At 38.1% G+C, this 20,790-nt stretch overlaps 1 protein-coding gene across 4 annotated transcripts in view; it reads right to left on the reverse strand.

Annotated features, from left to right (window-relative positions):
- Positions 1 to 20,790, reverse strand: part of LOC135195058 (acid ceramidase-like) — a 338,079-nt gene that overhangs the window by 248,566 nt on the left and 68,723 nt on the right. For all 4 annotated transcript variants that reach the window (XM_064221412.1, XM_064221411.1, XM_064221413.1 and 1 more), the window contains 2 exons: positions 17,697 to 17,781; positions 1,609 to 1,698 (listed from right to left, as the gene is read on the reverse strand). Coding sequence is in view for 1 of the 4 variants with exons in the window: in XM_064221414.1 (XP_064077484.1) it covers positions 1,609 to 1,698; positions 17,697 to 17,781 (175 nt within the window). In the remaining 3 variants the exon portion in view is untranslated. The remainder of the gene's footprint in view (positions 1 to 1,608; positions 1,699 to 17,696; positions 17,782 to 20,790) is intronic.

The following is a 20,790-nucleotide window of genomic DNA, read 5'->3' on the forward strand; positions in this document are numbered from 1 at the left end:
CCTATCGAGAAGGCACAAACTAGGAAGATAGTCTCTTTGTTAGGTTTCTCAATGATGCAGAACGAAGAGGTTCTAAGGGTGGACTAGATAAGCATTCTAAAAGTCCATATCGCAAGCAATGGCATCAGATCTTACTTTTTTTTTTAAGTCAAAAGATTTAATGAGGTCACTTAAAATCTTGGCTTGAGGACAGATCCATGCCTCTATTCTTAAATATGGAACTAAGCATGGATTTATACCCTTTTATAGTCAAAGTATAGAAAGTTTTTTGGAGGATCTTAGGTATAACAGAAAATCTGCTACGTTATGTATTTGGCTTATAATAGTGGTCTCAAAAGAAGAGACACTGCCATCCGCATTTGGCGATAGACTTTGCAGCTCACCTTGAAAAGCCTTTTCCTGATATGATATCTCAGGAAATGGGGCTGTCTCAGCAGAGATCGTTTTTGAGGCAGGAGCCTCAGAAAGTCCACTAAACAGCTGAATCAGATCTGGGAAACCATTCCTTTCCTGGCCAAAAGGGAGCAATCAGTCTCATCGTCACGTTCTGTTGAGAAGATAGTTTGTTTATCACCTCCCTGGCTTACATCATTAACCAAATAGTTTACAATATCTGGATATGTAACTGCAGGCTGCAAATCCATGTCAGAACTCCATTGTTCAGGTATCGACTTGTACGGGTCTTTGCTATTTACAAATTTTAGTTTATCTGTATATGTATATCTTTCAGACACTGCTGGATCCAGAGACTCAATGTAATTCATCTTCTACTTGTGAATTGTCCTTGCTTGCCAATTTTTGTGATATGGTTCATAATTCCTTAGAATAAAAAAATTTTATATATCCTTTGCCTCACCTAAAAAATGGCAGCAGCTTATCAGGTGCTTGTCTGCTGTGACGTCTTAGGAAAACTATCTATAGGGATCATAGGCAAAGAAACAGAATTATCATCTACTAATTCTGTAACTTGCACAGTTTCTAAGTTAGGCTTACCTTCGGCTCTAATAGCCACCTTTCTCTTCCTATCCTTATCCATTTTGTCCTGATGGGACCTAGAGATCTTCCATTTTTATCATCCCATTCACCACATTCAGCACAAGTGACGTCCTCCTTACACTCCTGACCCTTATATTTTATACATCTGGTGTCAATATCATAAGATTTAGCTAATCTTGTTTTGCATCCCTCTATACAAAACATAACACTCGTTTAGCTAGAATCAGATGTTCTAAGTTCAATTCGCTACTGCAAAAAACAGAGTACTTCAGCAAGAACTCTAAAATCATCCAACAAAAATGGTGAAGAAGGCTGCAGGAAACCACTGATGTTACTCGGGAGCTGGCAGAAAACTAATTGAAGCTCTCTGCCAAGTTGCTCCCTCTCTCAGTCCCGATAGTGGGCGGGCATATTAACCACAACTGGACAAATGCTAGCGCTACTGCTAATTTTGAATTTCTAGGCTGCCATAGGTAGGAAACTCTTAGCTATATAATTACTTGGTAAGTTTCTTATGGAAAAACTATATTTAACTTCAAGTATGGTACAAACATGAGTCAGAAGTAGGCACAAGCAATACAAAAAAAAATTAAGTTCAAAGATGTAACATACCGAATCAAGGCTTTTCATAAGTATTCTAAAAATCTTTTCACCAGCTAAAGATTCCAAGAGGTCCTTGACGTCATCCACTAATTCATGAAGCTGAAAAAAAGACAATGTCTATATAATCCTCAGATACCTAAAGAAGACAGAATTTTTTCAACTTTATCTTACTAGAATATGCCAATCCAGTACAGTCAACCCCCATAATAGTATTCTCAAGATTCATGGACCCACCTGTTTGCGGATTTTTCTTCGGACCAAACCTACTCATTATTTGCGGGAAATTCGCCTATTTATGGGAATTTTCGATGATAACTATACACTAATTAGTGTAATTTTATGTTATTTTCATGACTACATACATTTTTTATTATATATAAATTATTTATGTACTAAAATTAAAATATTAATACTGATTTATAGTGTATTATTAAATTTATGATAAGATTAAATGTTAACACATAATAAAAATATTAATTCTCTCTCTCTCTCTTACAGAGATGTATATTTTTTGTATAACAAATAAATGATTTACTACTAATTTTCAAATATTCATATTAATGTAAGCAGCAATAACATCATTCAATAATAAAGAAAATACTATAGGGAATTAGTAAGACTTTAATTCATAAATTTAAAAAATCTGTGAGAATGGAGGAAAATCTATTCTACCCTGCAGCTTCCTCTTTAGATCCAGATACTAAGCCGAGGTCCAGAGCTACAAAATAGTCAAGTAATTGACAGGAGGGGGAGCGGTTGCCAACTAACGTTCTCTCTCTCTCTCTCTCTCTCTCTTACTAAGATGAGAGAATTTTTATGGTACATATATGTATGTATATAATATACTTAATAATATTTTCAAATAGAATTAATAATAATAATAATAAAACTGTAATTACAAAATTCATATGATAGTATTTTAAAGAAATACTACAATAATCTTTCCATTTCACTCTTTTAAATAAGGATAACACTCTCTCTCTCTCTCTCTCTCTCTCTCTCTCTCTCTCTCCTTCCTCTCTCTCTCTCTCTCTCTCTCTCTCTCTCTCCACAAGATATGTGTCATAGTGGTAACTCTCTCCCTCTGTTTTGGCTGGAAGTGTTAGAAGTATATATATATATCTTTAAGGGTACTACTACATTTTATGATAAAATAATAATTTACAGTACAAGCTTACATAAAAAATATATCAGTCCTATTCTACATAGTGTCGTCTATAACGCAAGAACAGTAATTGTTTACTATCGCACAATGGTTGAAATGCAAGCAAATGAATGTTGCTGTTATCCAATTCAGTTGTACTTAGCAAAAAAGTATGGAGTTCCCGAAGTCCAGGAACGTAATCCTCCTTATTACTGTTATTTCTTATAGGAAAAATATGTTTAAATAACGCGTTTTAATTAACGCGAGCTCTCCAGGAACGTAACCCTCAAGTTAATTGAGAGGTGACTGTACTAACTTTAAAATAATACAGTGGTCCCCCCGTATTCACGGGGGATGCGTACCAGACCCCCCCGTGAATAGTTAGAACCCGCGAATGTTTGGAACCCCTATGAAAATGCTAAAAACAGCCTATTTTGTTAGTTAAAACTGAAGAAAACCCACTAAGAATTTTCATACTTGGTTTTTTTAATAGTTTTATCACAAAAAGTGCATTTTATGATGAAATTCATAAAAAAAACCAGGAATTTGTGGATATTTCTCATAGAAAAATACCGCGAATGCGTGAATTTTCCGCGAATAATGCAGGGAAACGTCCCCAGAGAAATCCGCCAATGTGTGAGTCCGTGAATCTGGAGAACGCGAATACGGGGGGTCCACTGTATTAAGTTTAATGAGATTAAACAATAAAAATAAAAATAAAAATAAATTTTTTCTCTCTCTCTCTTACATGTTTATTTCTTTTGTAGTATGATAAATATGATTTACTTAATAACTATTTTAAAAATATTAATAAGATTAATGAAAGAAATAGTGATTCCCAGTCTTCAAAAGGAGGACAGGGGGAGTAAATGACAGTTTGATATACGGATTGGTGGAGGAGAAGGAGTTGTAAGGAGTTATTCTCTCTCTCTCTCTCTCTCTCTCTCTCTCTCTCTCTCTCTCTCTCTCTCTCTCTCTCTCTCTCTCTCTCTCTCATTATTATTCTGTATGTCTCATAAATAATTCATATTTCACTCTTGATGATCAGATATATGATGTTGCATTTCAATGCGCTCTCTCTCTCTGTTATTGGTTGTACATACATGTTTTCAACAGTATTCAAGATAGGAGTTATAAGCATTTTAAGTGGGATTCTAAGTACATATAGTGCTCCCGTATTCGCAGGGAATGGGTACCAGACACCCCCACGAATAGCTTGAACCCGCGAATTGTTAGACCTCCTCTCTAAAAATGCTTATATCTGCCTATCTTCAAAGTTCAAATACCAAATGTATCCTTAAAGTATCATCCTACATCAAATATACCACTGAATTGGTATTATTAATATAATTTCAAAGTCATCTGAAACATTTTACCATTAGAAATATATAAACAGCCAACAACAGAGAGAGAGAGACCTTACCTTACAGACCTTACATCTTGTTCGGGTTGCCCCAGGTCCCTCAGTGTGAGGCACCTCTGATGTCTACCAGAGAGTTGCTAATGCATCTTCCAATCTTGGATGGTCTGGGATGAAGTTTAGATATTTGTTGAGCTTATTCGTAAACACATCTACGCTCACTCCTGATATATTCCTCAGATGAGCTGGCAATGCATTGAATAGACGCTGAATTGTCGATGCTGGTGCGTAGTGGATTAATGTCCTGTATGCTTTCCTTATTTTTCCTGGTATAGTTTTGGGAACTATTAATCTACCTCTGCTTGCTCTTTCTGATATTTTTAGCTCCATGATGCTTTCGGCAATTCCTTCTATCTGTTTCCATGCCTGAATTATCATGGTGTTCTCTTCTCCTTTCTAGACTATATAATTTTAAAAATTGTAGTCTTTCCCAGTAGTCAAGATCCTTAACTTCTTCTATTCTGGCTGTAAAGGAGCTTTGTACACTCTCTATTTGTGCAATATCCTTTTCATAGCGTGGGTACCATATCATATTGCAGTATTCAAGTGGACTACAAACATATGTTTTATAAAGCATAATCATGTGTTCAGCTTTTCTTGTTTTGAAATGCCATAACATTAACATTTTTGCTTTACATTTTGCCAATTGCTATTTGATTATTGTATAACATGTTCCTATTCAACATCACACCAAGTCTTTAACTGCTTCCTTATTTGTGATTGTCTCATTATTAGGTCCCCTATATGCATATAGCTTTCCTTCTCTATCTCCATAATTTATTTATTCAAATTTATCAGAGTTAATTACCATCCTATTTACCTCTGCCCATTCATATACTTTGTTAAGGTTTCTTTGTAGCGCATTCCTATCTTCATCACAAGTAATTTCTCTACTTATTCTTGTGTCATCGGCAAAACTACTCACTACCAAGTCCTTAACATTACTGTCTATGTCTGCAATCATAACAACAAACAGCAATGCAGCTAACACCGTACCTTGTGGCACACCGGCTATTACCTTAGCTTCATCTGATTTCTAATCATTTGCAATAAGAATCTGTTTTCTGTTGTGTAAAAATTCTTTTAACCGCCTTCCTACTTTGTCCACTATATTATGTTTTCTAATTTTCTATATTATGATCTACCTTGTCAAAAGCTTTTGCAAAGTCTAGATAAACCACATCTGTTTCTTTTCCGTTTTTCATATTTTTATATATGTTCTCATGGTGGACTAACAGTTGGGTTTGTGTACTTTTTCCGGGTACAAAACCATGTTGTCCTATATTAAACAAATTATTTTTTATTAAATGTTTCATAATATTTTTCTTCATTACCCTTTCATAATATGTGATGTTAGACTCACAGGCCTATAATTACTTGCCTCTAGTCTTGATCCACTTTTGAAAGTAGGGGTAATATATGCTAATTTGTGCTCATGGGTTTTTTCTTCAAAGTCCCGTTTTTCATTTTCTTTTGATTGTATAATCTTTTGTTCTGCATTTTCTATCTTACTTTATACTAGTTCCATCACTTTCCATACATTCTTTTCTTTTGCAAGACCTTTTTTCCACTTTCTGATTTTCTGGAACAAGATCCTTCTGTCTCTTGGTATGCATGACTGATGTTTTCTTTTCTTCAGTACATATTTATCCACTATTTTCTCTAATATTTTATATAATATCTCCGTATTTACCTGTATATCATCACTTACGAAAATGTTATCCCAATCTTTGTTTAATTCTTCATTTATTTCTGATCATTTTATATTTTTACTGTAGAAATTGTATTTTCCATATCCTTCCCATTTTTTCATCTCTTGCTTATCTCTGTTTTCACTTGCTTTGGAATGGACTGTAATTCTATGACTTATGCCAGGTCTGAAATACTCGCATTATAAACTATTATTTCTTTAACATAATTCACCTCGTTCACAAATACTAGGTCTAAAGTATTTTCCTTTCTTGTTGGCAGGTGATTTATTTGTTGAAAGTTGTATTCTAGTAGCATATCTAATAGCTTTTCGAATTGCCTCTTATCTTCTACACTACTATTACTCTCTTTTTTATATGCATAAATACAACCACAATCTCCTATTCGTTCTTTCCCATCTACGAAAGGAAAGTTAAAGTCTCCGGATAGAATAGTCCAGTTCTTGTGATTTCTACATATATCATCCAATTTTTCTATTATTGTGTCAAACCATTTAGTATTAGGGGTCTATATATTACTATGTTCATTAATTTTTCAGATTCAAATTCTATCGCTATTGGTTCACATTCTGAGTTACTATATTTCTCATATATATTTCCTTGTTTTATGTCTTTCCCATATATTGCGGTTCCTCCTTGATTCCTATTTTTTCTATCTGATCTGTAAGTTTGGAACCCTTTTATTTGATCATCATTACCAGTCTGTTGGGAATACCAGGTTTCACTTATATTCATTATATCAATTTTCTTTTCAATTTGGGTTAGTTCTTCTAAGAACTCTATTTTTCTTCTTGAGTTACTTGTATCTAAACCCTGCGCATTCATCACTATGATGGTTTGCGTGTTATCTCCTTCATTTAATATGGGTAATAATAAGAGTTTTCCCATGTCTCTTTCCCTGTTCTAGGTATGTTGTTCTTTCTTTCTTCATTTCCAGAAATTCTGACATTAAAAAATCCAACTTTTCCAATATATTTGATCTTCCTTCATCATAATTATTCATTTTGTGTATGAATCTGCAATTGTTTTCTCCGATCTGCACCATCCCCTGCATCGTATATACAGTACTTTTGTCTCTTGAACTGTATCTTGGAGCTGATGCTTGCAAATTTTTTGCTGACACTCCATAGCACGGTCATGGCTTGTTTTTTTCCTTCACCTTATGTTCTTTGTTCCTTTTCTATTTTGGAATTTATTATTTAATTGAGAGGAGAGAGAGAGAGAGGGAGAGAGAGGATGATGGAGAGAGAGGAGGATGATGAGACCCTGAAGAGAGAGATGAGAGAGAGAGAATAACTCCTTAAAATATCAAAAGATTAAAATTAAATTCTATAGGCAACACTTCTTCCCCTCCCATAAATACATATATCTTTTCCAGAGAAGAGAGAAAGAGAGGGCTGAACAAGTATCTAGTTGTCTGTCTATCAATTCTTTTGCTGATAGAGAGAGAGAGAGAGAGAGAGAGAGAGAGAGAGAGAGAGAGAGAGAGAGAGAGCAAATGTACATCTTATGTAACATCCTACATCAAATTTACTTTAAATTATTATCACATTACTGTATTAATCTTAGAGATTGTATTAATATAATTTCAAAGTAATCTCAAACATTATGCCCCTAAAAGGTATATACGTACGTATATACATACATACGTAACTACTTCTAAAACTTGCAACAGAGAGAGAGAGAGAGAGAGAGAGAGAGAGAGAGAGAGAGAGAGAGAGAGAGAGAGAGAGAGAGAGAGAGAGAGAAATTGCATAAAAACAAAATAATTCTTTGACCATTATATGGCACTGTTCCTCTTACCCTTCCTTGTCACATTACTTGACATATTTGACAGCTTCGAGCTGGAGCTTCTCTGGAGTTGGAAGATGGTAGGGAAATGGATACAGAGAAAGATGAAGGAAAGTATTTTCATTTGAAATTACAGTTATATTATTATTATTATTATTATTATTATTATCATTTGAAAATATTACTAAACAAATACATCTACAATAAAAATTCTCTCATCTCAGCAAGAGAGAGTAGTTATCCTTACGTAAGTGAAATGGACAAGTTATTTTTATCTCTTTAAAAGACTACCACATACAAACTTTGCAGTTATTATTATTAACAACTGAAAATATCAATAAACATATTACATACTAGTACCATAAAAATTCTTTCATCTCAGTATGAGAGAGAGAGAGAGAGAGAGAGAGAGAGAGAGAGAGAGAGAGAGAGAGAGAGAGAGAGAGAGAGAGAGAGTTCCTTATTTAAAAGAGTGAAATGGATAGATTCTTGTATTTCTTTAAAATACTATCACATAATATGAATATGATATTGTTATTGTACAATAAAGTTTCATACATACTTACCTGGCAGATATATACTTAGCTATAGACTCCGTCGTCCCCCGATAGAAATTCGAATTTCGCGGCACACGCCTACAGGTATGGTAGGTCAGGTGATCTACGGCCTGCCGCTGGGTGGCAGGAATAGGAACTATTACCTTCTAAGTGACAGATTTTTCTCTCCACCTTGTCTCCCTGAGGGGAGGCTGGGTGGGCCATTCAATCGTATATATCTGCCAGGTAAGTATGTATGAAACTTTATTGTACAATAACAATATCATTTTCATACATTCAACTTCCCTGTCAGATATATACTTAGCTGATTGGCACCTTTGGCGGTGGGTAAGAGACAGCTAATTACTGATAGACAGGTAAACAACATACGTTGTAGGTAATAGATAAATAAAACCTTGGTTCCTATGTGGTTTTAGACGAAAGGGTTGACTTCCTAGCTATTGCTAGTAGTCTGCTTCGTCTCAAGAGCCTCAGCGAGGATGTGACCTATGGCTAAGAGTTCTTGTAGATCTGTCAATGGGGTCTTATCCACTTACTCGACAGAATCTAATGGTCATTTGTCAATGGGGTCTTATCCACTTACATGACAATACACCTATGCCTAGGGCATAATTAAGGAGCACAACACCGATCCCGATCACCTGATCCTAACACGAGGGTTTGTGCTTAGTTTGAAAAGAGCTATCCCAAACAAACTCCTTTCAAAAACAAAAAAAAAAAAAAAAAAACCAAAAAAAAAAAAAACACTATGTTAACATAAAAATTAACTCACTTAGTTAAGGATCAGTGTCGGCTCCCTATCCCAGCAACGTATCCGTAGACACGTAAAAACCAAGAGAGAAGGATCTCTCGTAGGTCAACTTGACCTCCTTCGTGCAAAGGGAAGTCAACACAGAGTTGCATCTCCCTTAAGTTACAGCTAATATGTCCCTTCACGACATATTGTTATGTAACGAACAAGAATTCATAAAAAGCGCGCACTTCAAGCGCTTTAATTCTCAGCTGTTTGAAGGAATCATCAAGTCATTCATGAAGTGCTTTTAGCGATCACACTTATTTCAAAGAAGACCAGGGCTTCCTTTGAAATGGATCTTTTCTGGATGAAGCTAGAGCCTGGCTTGCGCCTGGGTGGCGCCTCGAGTCTGGTTGGAGCCTCGAGCCTGGCTGGAGCCTCGAGCCTGGCTGGCGCCTCGTGCCTGCCTGACACTTGGTTGGCCGCCTAGCTCCTGGAAGGCGCTTTTTGCCTGACGATGGCTGAGGCGCCTCGCGCCATGGAAGTAGCTTCGCGCCTGGGCTACCAGACTGGCACTATTTGCGGGTCTGGCCCCTGTGCGGGTCTTGGCTCCAGAACTGGCACTATTTGGAGGCCCCCTCTCTCTTCATCAGACAATGACAGTGTTCCTTGAAAAACTGTCTGCCTCTGGCGTTTTTACGCCTGTTTTGGCATTTGGCGCCTGGTGGCGCTACATTGTCCGAAAGTCCTGAAACTCCACAATGGTTTATCAGGAGAGTGGAGAAGGGTGGAAGAAATTCTTCCACTTTGAGCTTCTGGCCTCTCCGGCAAGGGAAGGTGATTGTAGTAAACTACATCCATTAGACGATAGGACATCTAACAGTACGAGAGATAAGAGTCTTCCTCCGAGGAGGATCCTTCTTGAATCCTTCCGTTGCTAACGAGATCTCTTCTTACTTGCTGATGAAGTTCCTCGTTGCAGATTCTTCCCTATCCTTGTCCGAAGGAAGGGAAGGGCTTGGAAGTCAAAGGAGACTCCGAGCTGAAATTGGGAGGACTCCTGATTTCTAGCTCTTTACTGTATCTCTCTGAATACCTTCTGGGAAGCATTTCGAACCTCATCGCATCCCAAAGACTTTGTAGGCAAAACGTTTAAAACCATCTCTTCTTATGTAGGTGAAAACGTAAGTACCCTGCCTGGGCAACGAAACTTCTATCTGAAATCGTTGAGTCAGGAATAGAGGGTTTTAGTTCTCTTGCCAGACATACTATGCTGGCAAGAACCCATTGCCGAGTCCATTAAATCTGATGCGAGATTCCAATGCACAAAAAATTCACCTGTCCTCTTGGTAGTTAAGGGCCAAGAGAAAACAAAGAATTCCCTCATAAAATTTCTCAAAGAAGTTTGATGAGGAGCAGTTCCATCTTGTCGGAACACGGAATCTGAAGCCACAAAAGATCCCATTCGAAGTACATGATATCCTACTCTTGTCGTATTGAGGTATCGTATCAGATCCCGAAGATCTTAATCCTCTGCTATCTCTAATTCTCCTTGTATAGACAGAGTATAGCCTTTTACTCTGCTCTTTGATAGCAGATATATATAAAGTTGATTCTTCCCTCTGAAAAGGAAGAAAAAACCTATATGTGGTTCACAGAGGTATCGGAAGAGGACAGTTTCCTCTTCCATCAAACACGATCTGCAGCAATTCTATGTCCTGGCTATGACTAATTGTCATTCACCTTTAAAAATCCTCTCATTCATGTCCACTTCTGGTCAGTCTGCACGAAGACACGACCTCACAGTGAGTGGAGAGGTTGTTAAGGTCCATTTGTAATAGATGCTTATAGAATATTCAGACTGTCTTGGAAAAGACTTCCAAAACATGCTGTGAGAAGAACGTGACCTCTGTGAATCCAACCTCTAAGGCCAAAATGAGGCATAAAGTATTATCCTCTCTTTCTTCGACGCCCTTTATCTTAAATTCTGTAAAGCATTTATATTTAGGGAAAAAAAAAACAACTAAAGTTTATTCCCCTTTCTATAAAATAAAGATGGTGTATATTGCTACTTCTCTGGTTCAAGGAAAAGGAAGCAGTCTACAGGAAGCCTGTTCGTCTTCTACCTTGCTTAGAGATCTATGAAGAAGACTTTCCGTAGGTTCTCACAACTCTTTGCAATAAATGTTAGACATATGATATCAGTTATTATCGTTGATCGAGAAGGTTCTCACGGACATGCAAAATCTTGCATCGAACCTCTTTTTCCAAATAGGTTCTCTTTGTTAACGCGAACAGGAGCGAAAAAAAGAGATTCTCAATGCTCTTTGCGATATGAGAGTCGTGGAATTGGCCTAAGTGATTAAATGGGTAACGAAATCAGGAACGAATCTTGCCGTTACCGAGCGTGCTGTCTGAGAGGCTACTGGACTCTTATGTTAATAACTCGCTAAAACGAGAAAATATCTTGGCTGGTGCTCTTGGCTCATTGCGCCAGGTTGGCGCTTCAGACCGGCGCTTTCTTCTAATACTCTTTATGTTATGTGCCAGAACATCTGTGCCTTTATGGTACCCGACATCCTTACACATGTTAATTCCGTTCTTAGTAGGAAAAAACTAATTATATACGTAGTATATTCTATTCAGGGAAACCATTCTGCCACGAAGAGAATGTTTCCCATTCCACTCATCCATCTTCTCTTGAGCAATATCTGATTCTAAAAAGGTTGTGTGCGTTTCTCGAAAGACTTGACCATACCGTAGTCTTAAAGTGAATTCTCTACTACATCCATCTTCTCACTAAGCATGTATTCTAATAAGCATGCTTTCGTAAGCATGAGAGCATTATATAATATAATGTTCTGCTGTGGTTAGAATCCTTTAATAATGTTCCCTACGGTAAACAGCATTGAAACGGTTATAATATCTTTCTTATTGAAAGCTTCTTAGCAAAAGGCAGAAAATATTTTATTTATGTTAGCTTAACTATCCCCTCCATTCGAGACTAAGTCCATGATTGTAGGGGGAATATACGGTTAACCATTCGATCCCGTTGGAGAGAGAGATGCAACCGACTGCTAATGACCGAGACCTGGATGGTACTGTATTGGCCTTACGCTTACAATGACAGCCCGGACCGTTCTCGCTCGCTGCCTGGCTGCATTCATCGTGAGTTGCCAGTTACTTCATTTAATGAAGGAATATAATCAAATTATTCCCGAGCCTAAGGAAGCTCTCAATAATGCCAATTTAAGCCAAACAACCTTTGTTAAATACCGAAGCTGAGTAGGTATTGTCGTAACAAACTTTTTAAGCGAAGTCCTTACCAGGAAAATCCTGTAAGGATATAGATAATTTCGTAGCGAATCACAAAGGCAACTATGGGTATGCGTATATGACTTGTCATTCAGCAGTCGTATGCAGCAAGTCTTCCTTCTACATTCTTTCCTCTCCGATGCGGAGAGAGAATGGAAATTTTGCCCTCTCCGTTCTTTTCGTCAATAAACACGAATTAGCATTAGTCGAAAGAGATCGCAATGAAAACTCTCGATCGAAGAGAATCCCTCAAATTTTTTATTCTCTTGGAGATAAGGCCGTATTCTAACGCCTCTATTATCTGGAAGAGCCTCTAATCAATGAATGAGAGCTCGTACGAACCTTGTTCAATTTGCAAACGATTGCCACTCTTTCTGTAAATGGTTGGTTGCATTATTTTAGAAGGAGGAAGATTTTAATATAGTCTTATTAGTAATGAACTAATTCTTTTTTTTTTTTTTTTTTTTTTTTTCAATAAAAAAGGTCGCTAAGGTCTTATAAACTGAGAGACCTGCTCCCTTATTGGCTTCCAATTTCGATCTATCTTCCATTTCCTGTCCATCAAGTTGGGAGAAGAATGAGCAACCGGAGGAGAGCGCCTCCTTCCGTAAGGTGAAGGGCTTTTAGCAGTACCGATTCTAACCTGACAAGGGCTAAGGCCGCCTGTGCGACATCTTGAGTCCCCGCCAGGAAAAAAAAACCGATCTTGCTCTTGCCATTACTTGCATTAAGACTATCCTGAGAAGGGCGACGGCCCGCCTGTGCAACAACTCCCGTCCTTATCAGGAGAAATCCTCGAATGTCTTTCACCTTACGCAGAACAATCAGGATCTAACTCCATATATGATGAAGATCCTGGTTTATAGCTTCAGGCGCTTAGCGCCTCATCTCAGGCGCTTTGCTCCTCGTTTCAGGCGCTTCAGGCTTTCAGGCGCTTTGCGCCTCATCTGAGGCGCTTCAGAAGCCTTGCGCATCGTTTCAGGCGCTCCAGGCGCTTTGCACCTCATTTCAGGCGCCTCAGGCGCTTTTAGCCTTGTTTCAGGCGCTTCAAGCGCTCCAGGCGCTTTTTCGCCTCGTTTTCAGGCGCTTCAGTCACTCCGAGCCTGTTTTCAGGAGCTTCAGGCGATTTGCGACTCCTTTGAGGAGCCTCCGCGTTTTTTCGCCTCTCTTCAGGCTCTTCAGGCGCTTTGCGCCTCGATTCAGGCTCTTTAGGCGCTTTGAGCCTCATTTCAGGCTCTTTAGGCGCTTTGAGCCTCATTTCAGGCTCTTTAGGCGCTTTGCGCCTCATTTCAGCCTCTTCAGGCGCTTTGCGCCTCATTTCAGGCTCTTCAGACGCTTTGCGCCTCGTTCCCAGGCTCTTCAGGCGCCTCGAGCCTTGTTTCAGGCGTTTCAGGCGCTTCATGTCCGAGGAGCTAGAAGCTTAAAAATTATATATGTAGTGTTTAAATCATTAACCGAGATCCATATTCATTCGATCAACATATATTCTTTAATATCTAATTCGTTCTTCTCAGAATAGATATATTTTCATATAAATGTACCGATGAGGAATTTGTTGAAATAACTCTTTCAAACCCATGGGATAGAGCCTCCGTCTATTTGTACGGGGGACGAAAACAGGATAGGGCAATGCCTCTACCGCAACTGTTATCGAAAGATATCTCTCTGAGGTTCCGATATCTACGACGAGATTATCTTCATTGAATCTACGCCGTTGAAACTTTCTTCTCCTTATCCGTCAACACGATAATAATAAGGGGAACACATTACATTAGGACGCCTTTCCAATGGCGAACTTGGCAGTCTGGGACGTTCTACAGAACCTGAGGGGACGCCTGATCGGTGGGGATTCTCTGAAACCCCCCTGCGGTTGTCGACATTCCTTCTCCTCTGGGCTTGTGAGCTTGGAAGAGGTCTAGACCTGGGAGCGAGACAGAGCCGATCAGACGCACCCTCCATTGCAATGGGGGAACACTATATTCACTTCTTACCTTTTAAAAGCTTGCATTTGAGCTATCCATTTATCTTCAATTTGCATATATAAATTTGTAGTTTCTGAGGAGTAAGAAGGTGATGAGGATGCAACAACTACTAGTACTGCTAATACTCTAACTGCTCGTTAGCACAAACGCTATTAAGCTTATAAAGTAAGCGTATCTAGTTATATGCTTTTCTGACTTCCTAAAGTAGGAAATTAGAGTTTAATATTTCCTTAATAAAGTTGTAACCTTTATTACTTGTAATAATGAATAAATATTAATAATTCTCTTTATGGCAAACTATGTGAGTGTCTACCGATGATTTCGGTAGTTTCACTTAGTATTTTCTTCGAAATTTCGAAGCGAAATTCATTAAAAAGTTAATAAAACCGTATGCCGAACCAAAGACCCAGTACTTCCCTGCAAAAGACCGCCCAGAAGATCGATGGCGATGAAACACGAAAATCAAATCAGGAGGAACCGTAAACGTATGTTTACAGTCCAAACGATAGAGAAAAATCTGTCCTTAGAAGGTAATAGTTCCTATTCCTGCCACCCAGCGGCAGGCCGGTAGATCACCTGACCTACCTACCTGTAGCGTGTGCCGCGAAATTCGAATTTCTATCGGGGGACGACGGAGTCTATAGCTAAGTATATATCTGACAGGGAAGTTGAATGTATGAAATTTGTAATTACAGTTATATTATTATTATGTGAAAGTATTAACAAACATATGGTACATAGTATACTATAAAAATTCTCATCTTAGTGTGAGAGAGAGAGAGAGAGAGAGAGAGAGAGAGAGAGAGAGAGAGAGAGAGAGAGAGAGAATTGAATTGAATTGAATTGAATTTATAACATTTGTGGCCATTTGCCACGCGCTGGAGCCAAAGGCCATTCAGTGCATATATATCGACTTGATATATTTACTAATAATAGGTACACATATATAATTAATCCAAATTATTAAAATCAAATTCATATTAAAATACTCAATTAAATATCATAAAACAAATGGATTTTCTTAAGAAATTTAGAAATCTCCTCTGCGGGAGCACCCTCTCCTAAAATATCAGACATCTATGATTAAAATAAAAAGGGCAGTCAACAAATATATGCCTTACTGTAATGCCAACATTACAATTGGAGCATTGAGGAACCTGCCTCTCTGCTCCACTAGTTAAAAGATACCTGTGTATTAAAAACGTATGCCCTTTACGCAGGTGCGTTAAAACTATACTAGATCTTCTATCCATCCCAACAGAAGGTGACCAGGGATGAACAGAAGGTCTGATCGATTTCAGCTTTAAATTACTATTTAAGTTGCCACTTAGTCCTACAAAATGATTCAATAAAAAGTTTAAAATCTTCATAGGGAACCCTCACAGAGTGGGAAGCCCGGGAGGAAGCTGCCTGCTTAGCGGCTGTATCAGCCAGCTCGTTACCATGAATTCCCACATGCAAGGGAACCCAACAAAACTTCACACTGATGTGTTTTCGAGAATGCAGGAGGACCAGCCAATCCTGCACCTCTTGGACAAGTTGATTAGATGGCATCAACTTCTGGAGTGCAGCTAGGGATCTCTGGGGATCACAATAAATAATATGAGTCCCCAGTGCTACCTGTACTGAAAATAAATTTCAAAACACTAAAAATAGCATAAATCTCAGCATTCAAAATTGAGAACTTAATAGGGAAGTTTTTTTTAATTGTTCTCTCACCAACGATGACAGAACATCCAACTCCATTTGCTGATTTTGATCCATCTGTATATACAGCAATCGAGTTACTATGCTCAGAAACATGGGCCAAGAAGCTACTTTTAAGCTGAACCCTTGAGCTGATCTTTTTGTTGTCTCTAACTTGGCAAATATCTAAAGGAGGCCTACACCAAGGAGGGAATTTAGAAAATGTAGTTTCCATAACTAGTGGAGGAATAAGGCCTACCTCTCTCGCACTAATGTTTAATCTAACTTCAAGGGGCTTAGGCAATGTAGGTCTAGTTGGTGCTCTGTCAACAGGATGTTTTATATACTTAAAATTTGGATTAGATTGAGAGGTTAGTCCTCGTGACAAATATCAGAGGAGGAAAACCAGAGTCTACATAAAGGCTCTCAACAGGAGACGTTTTAAAAGCACCTGTACAAATACGCAATGCTATATTGTGTACTACATCCAGCTTGCCTAACAAGGTCTTACATGCCAAGCCATAAACTTTAGATCCATAATCATTCTTACTCAAGCATAGGGCCTGATAAATTCTTAATAAAGTAGTACGGTCAGCTAAGAGAGAGAGAGAGAGAGAGAGAGAGAGAGAGAGAGAGAGAGAGAGAGAGAGAGAGAGAGAGAGAGAGAGAGAGAAACACTTTGTGGCAACAACGCAACAGCTCCTCCCCCTCCTGTCACATTATTTGATGTATTTGACAGTTTTAGTACTTTAGTACCTGGAGTTAGAGAGAGAAGACTGGGATTTCCTTCATTACATAAATTTTTATTTATCAACTAAAATCTTACTAATTTGCTGTGGTATTTTCTTTGATGAATTGATATTATTGCTGTTTACATTAATATTAATATTTGAAAATAGTAAATCATTTATTTATCATGCAAAAGACATACATCTCTGTGAGAGAGAGAGAGAGAGAGAGAGAGAGAGAGAGAGAGAGAGAGAGAGAGAGAGAGAGAGAGAGAGACGAGAGAGAGAGAGAGAAGAGAGAGAGAGAGAGAGAGAGAGCGAGAGAAATTATTATTATTATTATTATTATTATTATTATTGTGTGATATCATTTAATCTTATTAAACTTACTAATACAATATATTAATTAATATAAATATTTGAAAATTAAATCATTTTTGTATCATAAAAATGTATTTAATTTTTTAAACTTACATAAAAAATTATGTTATTTTCAAAATAACATTATCTGATGAAAATAATATAAAAATACAATTATAAGTGATAATTTTCATCGGAAAACCCCGCGAATAACAGGATTTCCTACAAATAATGGGTAGATACGGTCATGAGAGAAATCCGCGAGTCCGCAAATCCGTAGAATGAGAATATGGGGTCATTTCGCGGATCTGTAGCACATCCCTCAGTGATACAGGGGGGTCCACTGTAACACGAAATCTGCCCTTCTGAACTGAACACCACCACAGAAAAGAAACTTAACATAATTCATTTTTGGACTACTATATGCTGTTACAATGCAAAATAAACTAATGTACCATATCTTTGAACACTACTCCTAAGAGTAATGACTCTCTACTCATTCAAGGCAAAATGAGGGCCCTCAAACCCTCCAAAAGCTCCTGTTTTGAAACTAAATTATGTTTAAAATCACGAATGCAAATACATAAGACATAATGACAAAAGCATATTATAATCAAAATGTTGAAGAGAAAATACTTATCACTAGACCACATTTCTATTAAGATATTTTACCATGTGTCTTTTGTCGATTACGAGTGGTGCCCATCGCTGTAATGGAGAAAGATCCAAGTTTACCACGTACAATGGAATTAAATCCCTGCAAAAATATATAAAATCATTAATATATATGTAAGCTGTTTCTTTGTATACTCAAATCGTTTTTAATTGTAATCACCAAAATCTCCAACTCTTCTAAGCCCATACTATTTAACTTTGTTGGACATGAACCCTACATGAGACTAGTAGGATAATCCAAGGAAAGAATTTTGTGAATTGTGAAAATATCTTTTGCAAACTACCATAATTACCAGTCATCTCAAATTCTAATAATACAGCAAGGACTATTTTTCAATAAAACATTAACCTTGTCCTTATGAAAATTAAATTAAATTAAAAAAAAATAAACTGTATTCTTCCTCAATATACAAACCATCACTTTGTGAGTATGACTATGTACTGTATACTTATTTCGAATGAAAGATGTAAATAATCATTGACACTTGGTAAAAAGGTGGTTAAATGGTGGCATGCAATTGAGTGTGAGCGGTGGGGTACCACTCACTCACCTGTTGGTATTCCATTATTTATTTCCTTCAGCCAACCGAGGCTATAGTAGACAGTCCCCAGTTATCAGCGGGATGCTGATAAGCAAAACCCGGCTTTAACCGAAATTCAGCAATTTAGCACTAAGTTTTGGTTAATGCAGCTGATAACCAGTTAATAGCAACTCTGCTAGGTATGTTATGGTGACATGACACTATTATTGGCACCTTATGGCGCTGATAACCGAAACTTGGCTAATTATGGTGCCATAAATCGCTGATTTTATGGCACTAGACAAGCCCCATAAAACTGGATCACATTAATCAGGTCTGCCGATAACTGGAGACCACCTATATATCTTCAAATTTCGTACTTGTTCCTATGAGAACAGAAATCACCACTAAGGTGGGAGGATTGTTTCAGACTGATGACACCTTTCTGAAAGTTTGAGGAACATGCAACATTGTGAACCTGCTATGTCCTCTAAGCATATAGTTACAAAATGGAGGGACACTCAAACACATGACTGGAATTATCAAATTCCATTTATGTGAGCAGGGGAAGTCTGACTCCTGTAACTTATTATACAGCCTGGCATAAGGGTGCAGAGGTTGACAGGCAACTGTGTCAAGTTTAGTTCACCAAGTCGAACTATACTCTAAGAAAAGTCCAGGGGATCCTGTCTTTCTGTTAGGAAATGGGAAAAAAGGTTGGTAGGTAGCAATATCATCACCCAATGATGAATGATAAGTGCTCTACGTATGAGTAGGTTGAGCTGCCTTTATAAAGAAGACGACTTAAGGAACACTGTCATACCCAAGCCTCTGAACATGTTTGGTTGTGTGCCTATCCTTCATTTGCCAGCCCAGCAAGATTATGAGTTGGGCTGTCAAAAGGATGAGTATGAAACAAAAGAGGGGAAGAAATTTGTAATCATAAGCATCTTTCTGCTAGCCTAAGCTAAACCATGCTATACCTGATGCTGATGCAAATTTGTCTGAATAGAGCTGGGAAAACTACACAGTAGTTGAGCAACCACCACAGGGCTAGGCAGAAAGCATCCACAGGCCCTACAGGAGTTCTTTTGCAGAAATAGGAACAAAGTTTGTTAGTCAGGACCCTTCCCTCGACATCTACAACCATAGTTTACCTGAAAAGGGCTACGAATAATGACAAACCATGTACAGTGGGCCCCCGGTTTTACATAATTCACATTTTCATGGTCCACTTTTTCACAGATTTTTGTGGAACACATTATTCACTTTTCCACAGGGAACTTTCACTAATTTGCTGATTTTTTGCTATTGACCATATCTCTAAAATATGAAATTTTCATTATTAAAATGAAGTTTTATTGTATACTTACCGAACAATTATAGAGCCGTGATTTCCACGAGCGGCAGGATACTAAATTCAATTTAGCGCGTCGGCGTCGCCAACACTGGTGGTGATGACGTCATCTCCCTCCACTCGCGGAGAACCAGGTACAACTGCCCAGGTGAATCCAATTCTTTCTGCCCGTCCGTCCACCTAAGGGGGAGGAGGGTGGGGTATAATCATAATTGTTCGGTAAGTATACAATAAAACTTCATTTTAATAATGAAAATTTCAAAATTTTTTAATTGTAGTGTCCTTTACCGAACAATTATAGAGCTGATTACACATTTATGGGAAGGTGGGATTCAGTGGACCACTAGTATTTTAAATGGTTACATTTATTTTTGCAATACCAGTTAAACACTCAAGGTGTCTGTTGTACCTTACCTTGTAAGAGAGCTACAGCAGACTGTTATTTCTGCCTCTGGTCGGTGCTCTTCTTACTACTGTAGAGGAATTGGATTTGACCAAAGTTAGCCTCTACAGGAGTGGAATCCTTCGTAGTTCAAGCGAGTCAAGGCTGACTGACGGAGGATAGTAACAACAAAGATTGCCCTTGCCCTGGGCTAAGACCAGAAATTCAATCATACAAAACATTTGTCACCACACCAGATTTAAAAAACATATATACCCAACCATTGTAAAATCTGACCTAACAGACTGGTGAGTATCCCAGGTACTCAGTCACCCCCAGCTTCCCTTGAACTCGACAACCTATTCAAGGTGAAAAGTTAGCATAGAGTTGACGACCCCTGTGCCGTTTCTCCCAACACCATGCCAGAAACCGCCACCGGACCTAACGTTTTACAATTCTCGAAAACCGTTTCTATCTCTTTGAGATAATGACTCGCAAAAACCGAATTCGATCTCCAGAACGTGCTCTGAAGAATCGAAGCTAAAGATAAATTTCTGAATGCTAAAGAAGTTGCCACTGCTCTAACCTCGTGAGCTTAACTCTCAGAACGGAAAGATTGTCGTTCTCGGACTGCGAGTGAGCTTCCCTGATAAGCTCTCTAATAAAGAACGATATATCATTCTTAGAAAGAGGACGAGAGGGATTTTGAACCGAGGTCCAGAGCTTAGAAGATTGTCCTCTATACCCTTAGTGGCAAACAGATACTGCTTAATAGCTGACTGGACATAAGAGCCTTTCTTCCTCCTCATGTCCAACCAAATCAGATAAGTT

Source organism: Macrobrachium nipponense, chromosome 15 (assembly GCF_015104395.2).
Source record: "Macrobrachium nipponense isolate FS-2020 chromosome 15, ASM1510439v2, whole genome shotgun sequence".
Classification (NCBI taxonomy): Eukaryota; Metazoa; Arthropoda; class Malacostraca; order Decapoda; family Palaemonidae; genus Macrobrachium; species Macrobrachium nipponense.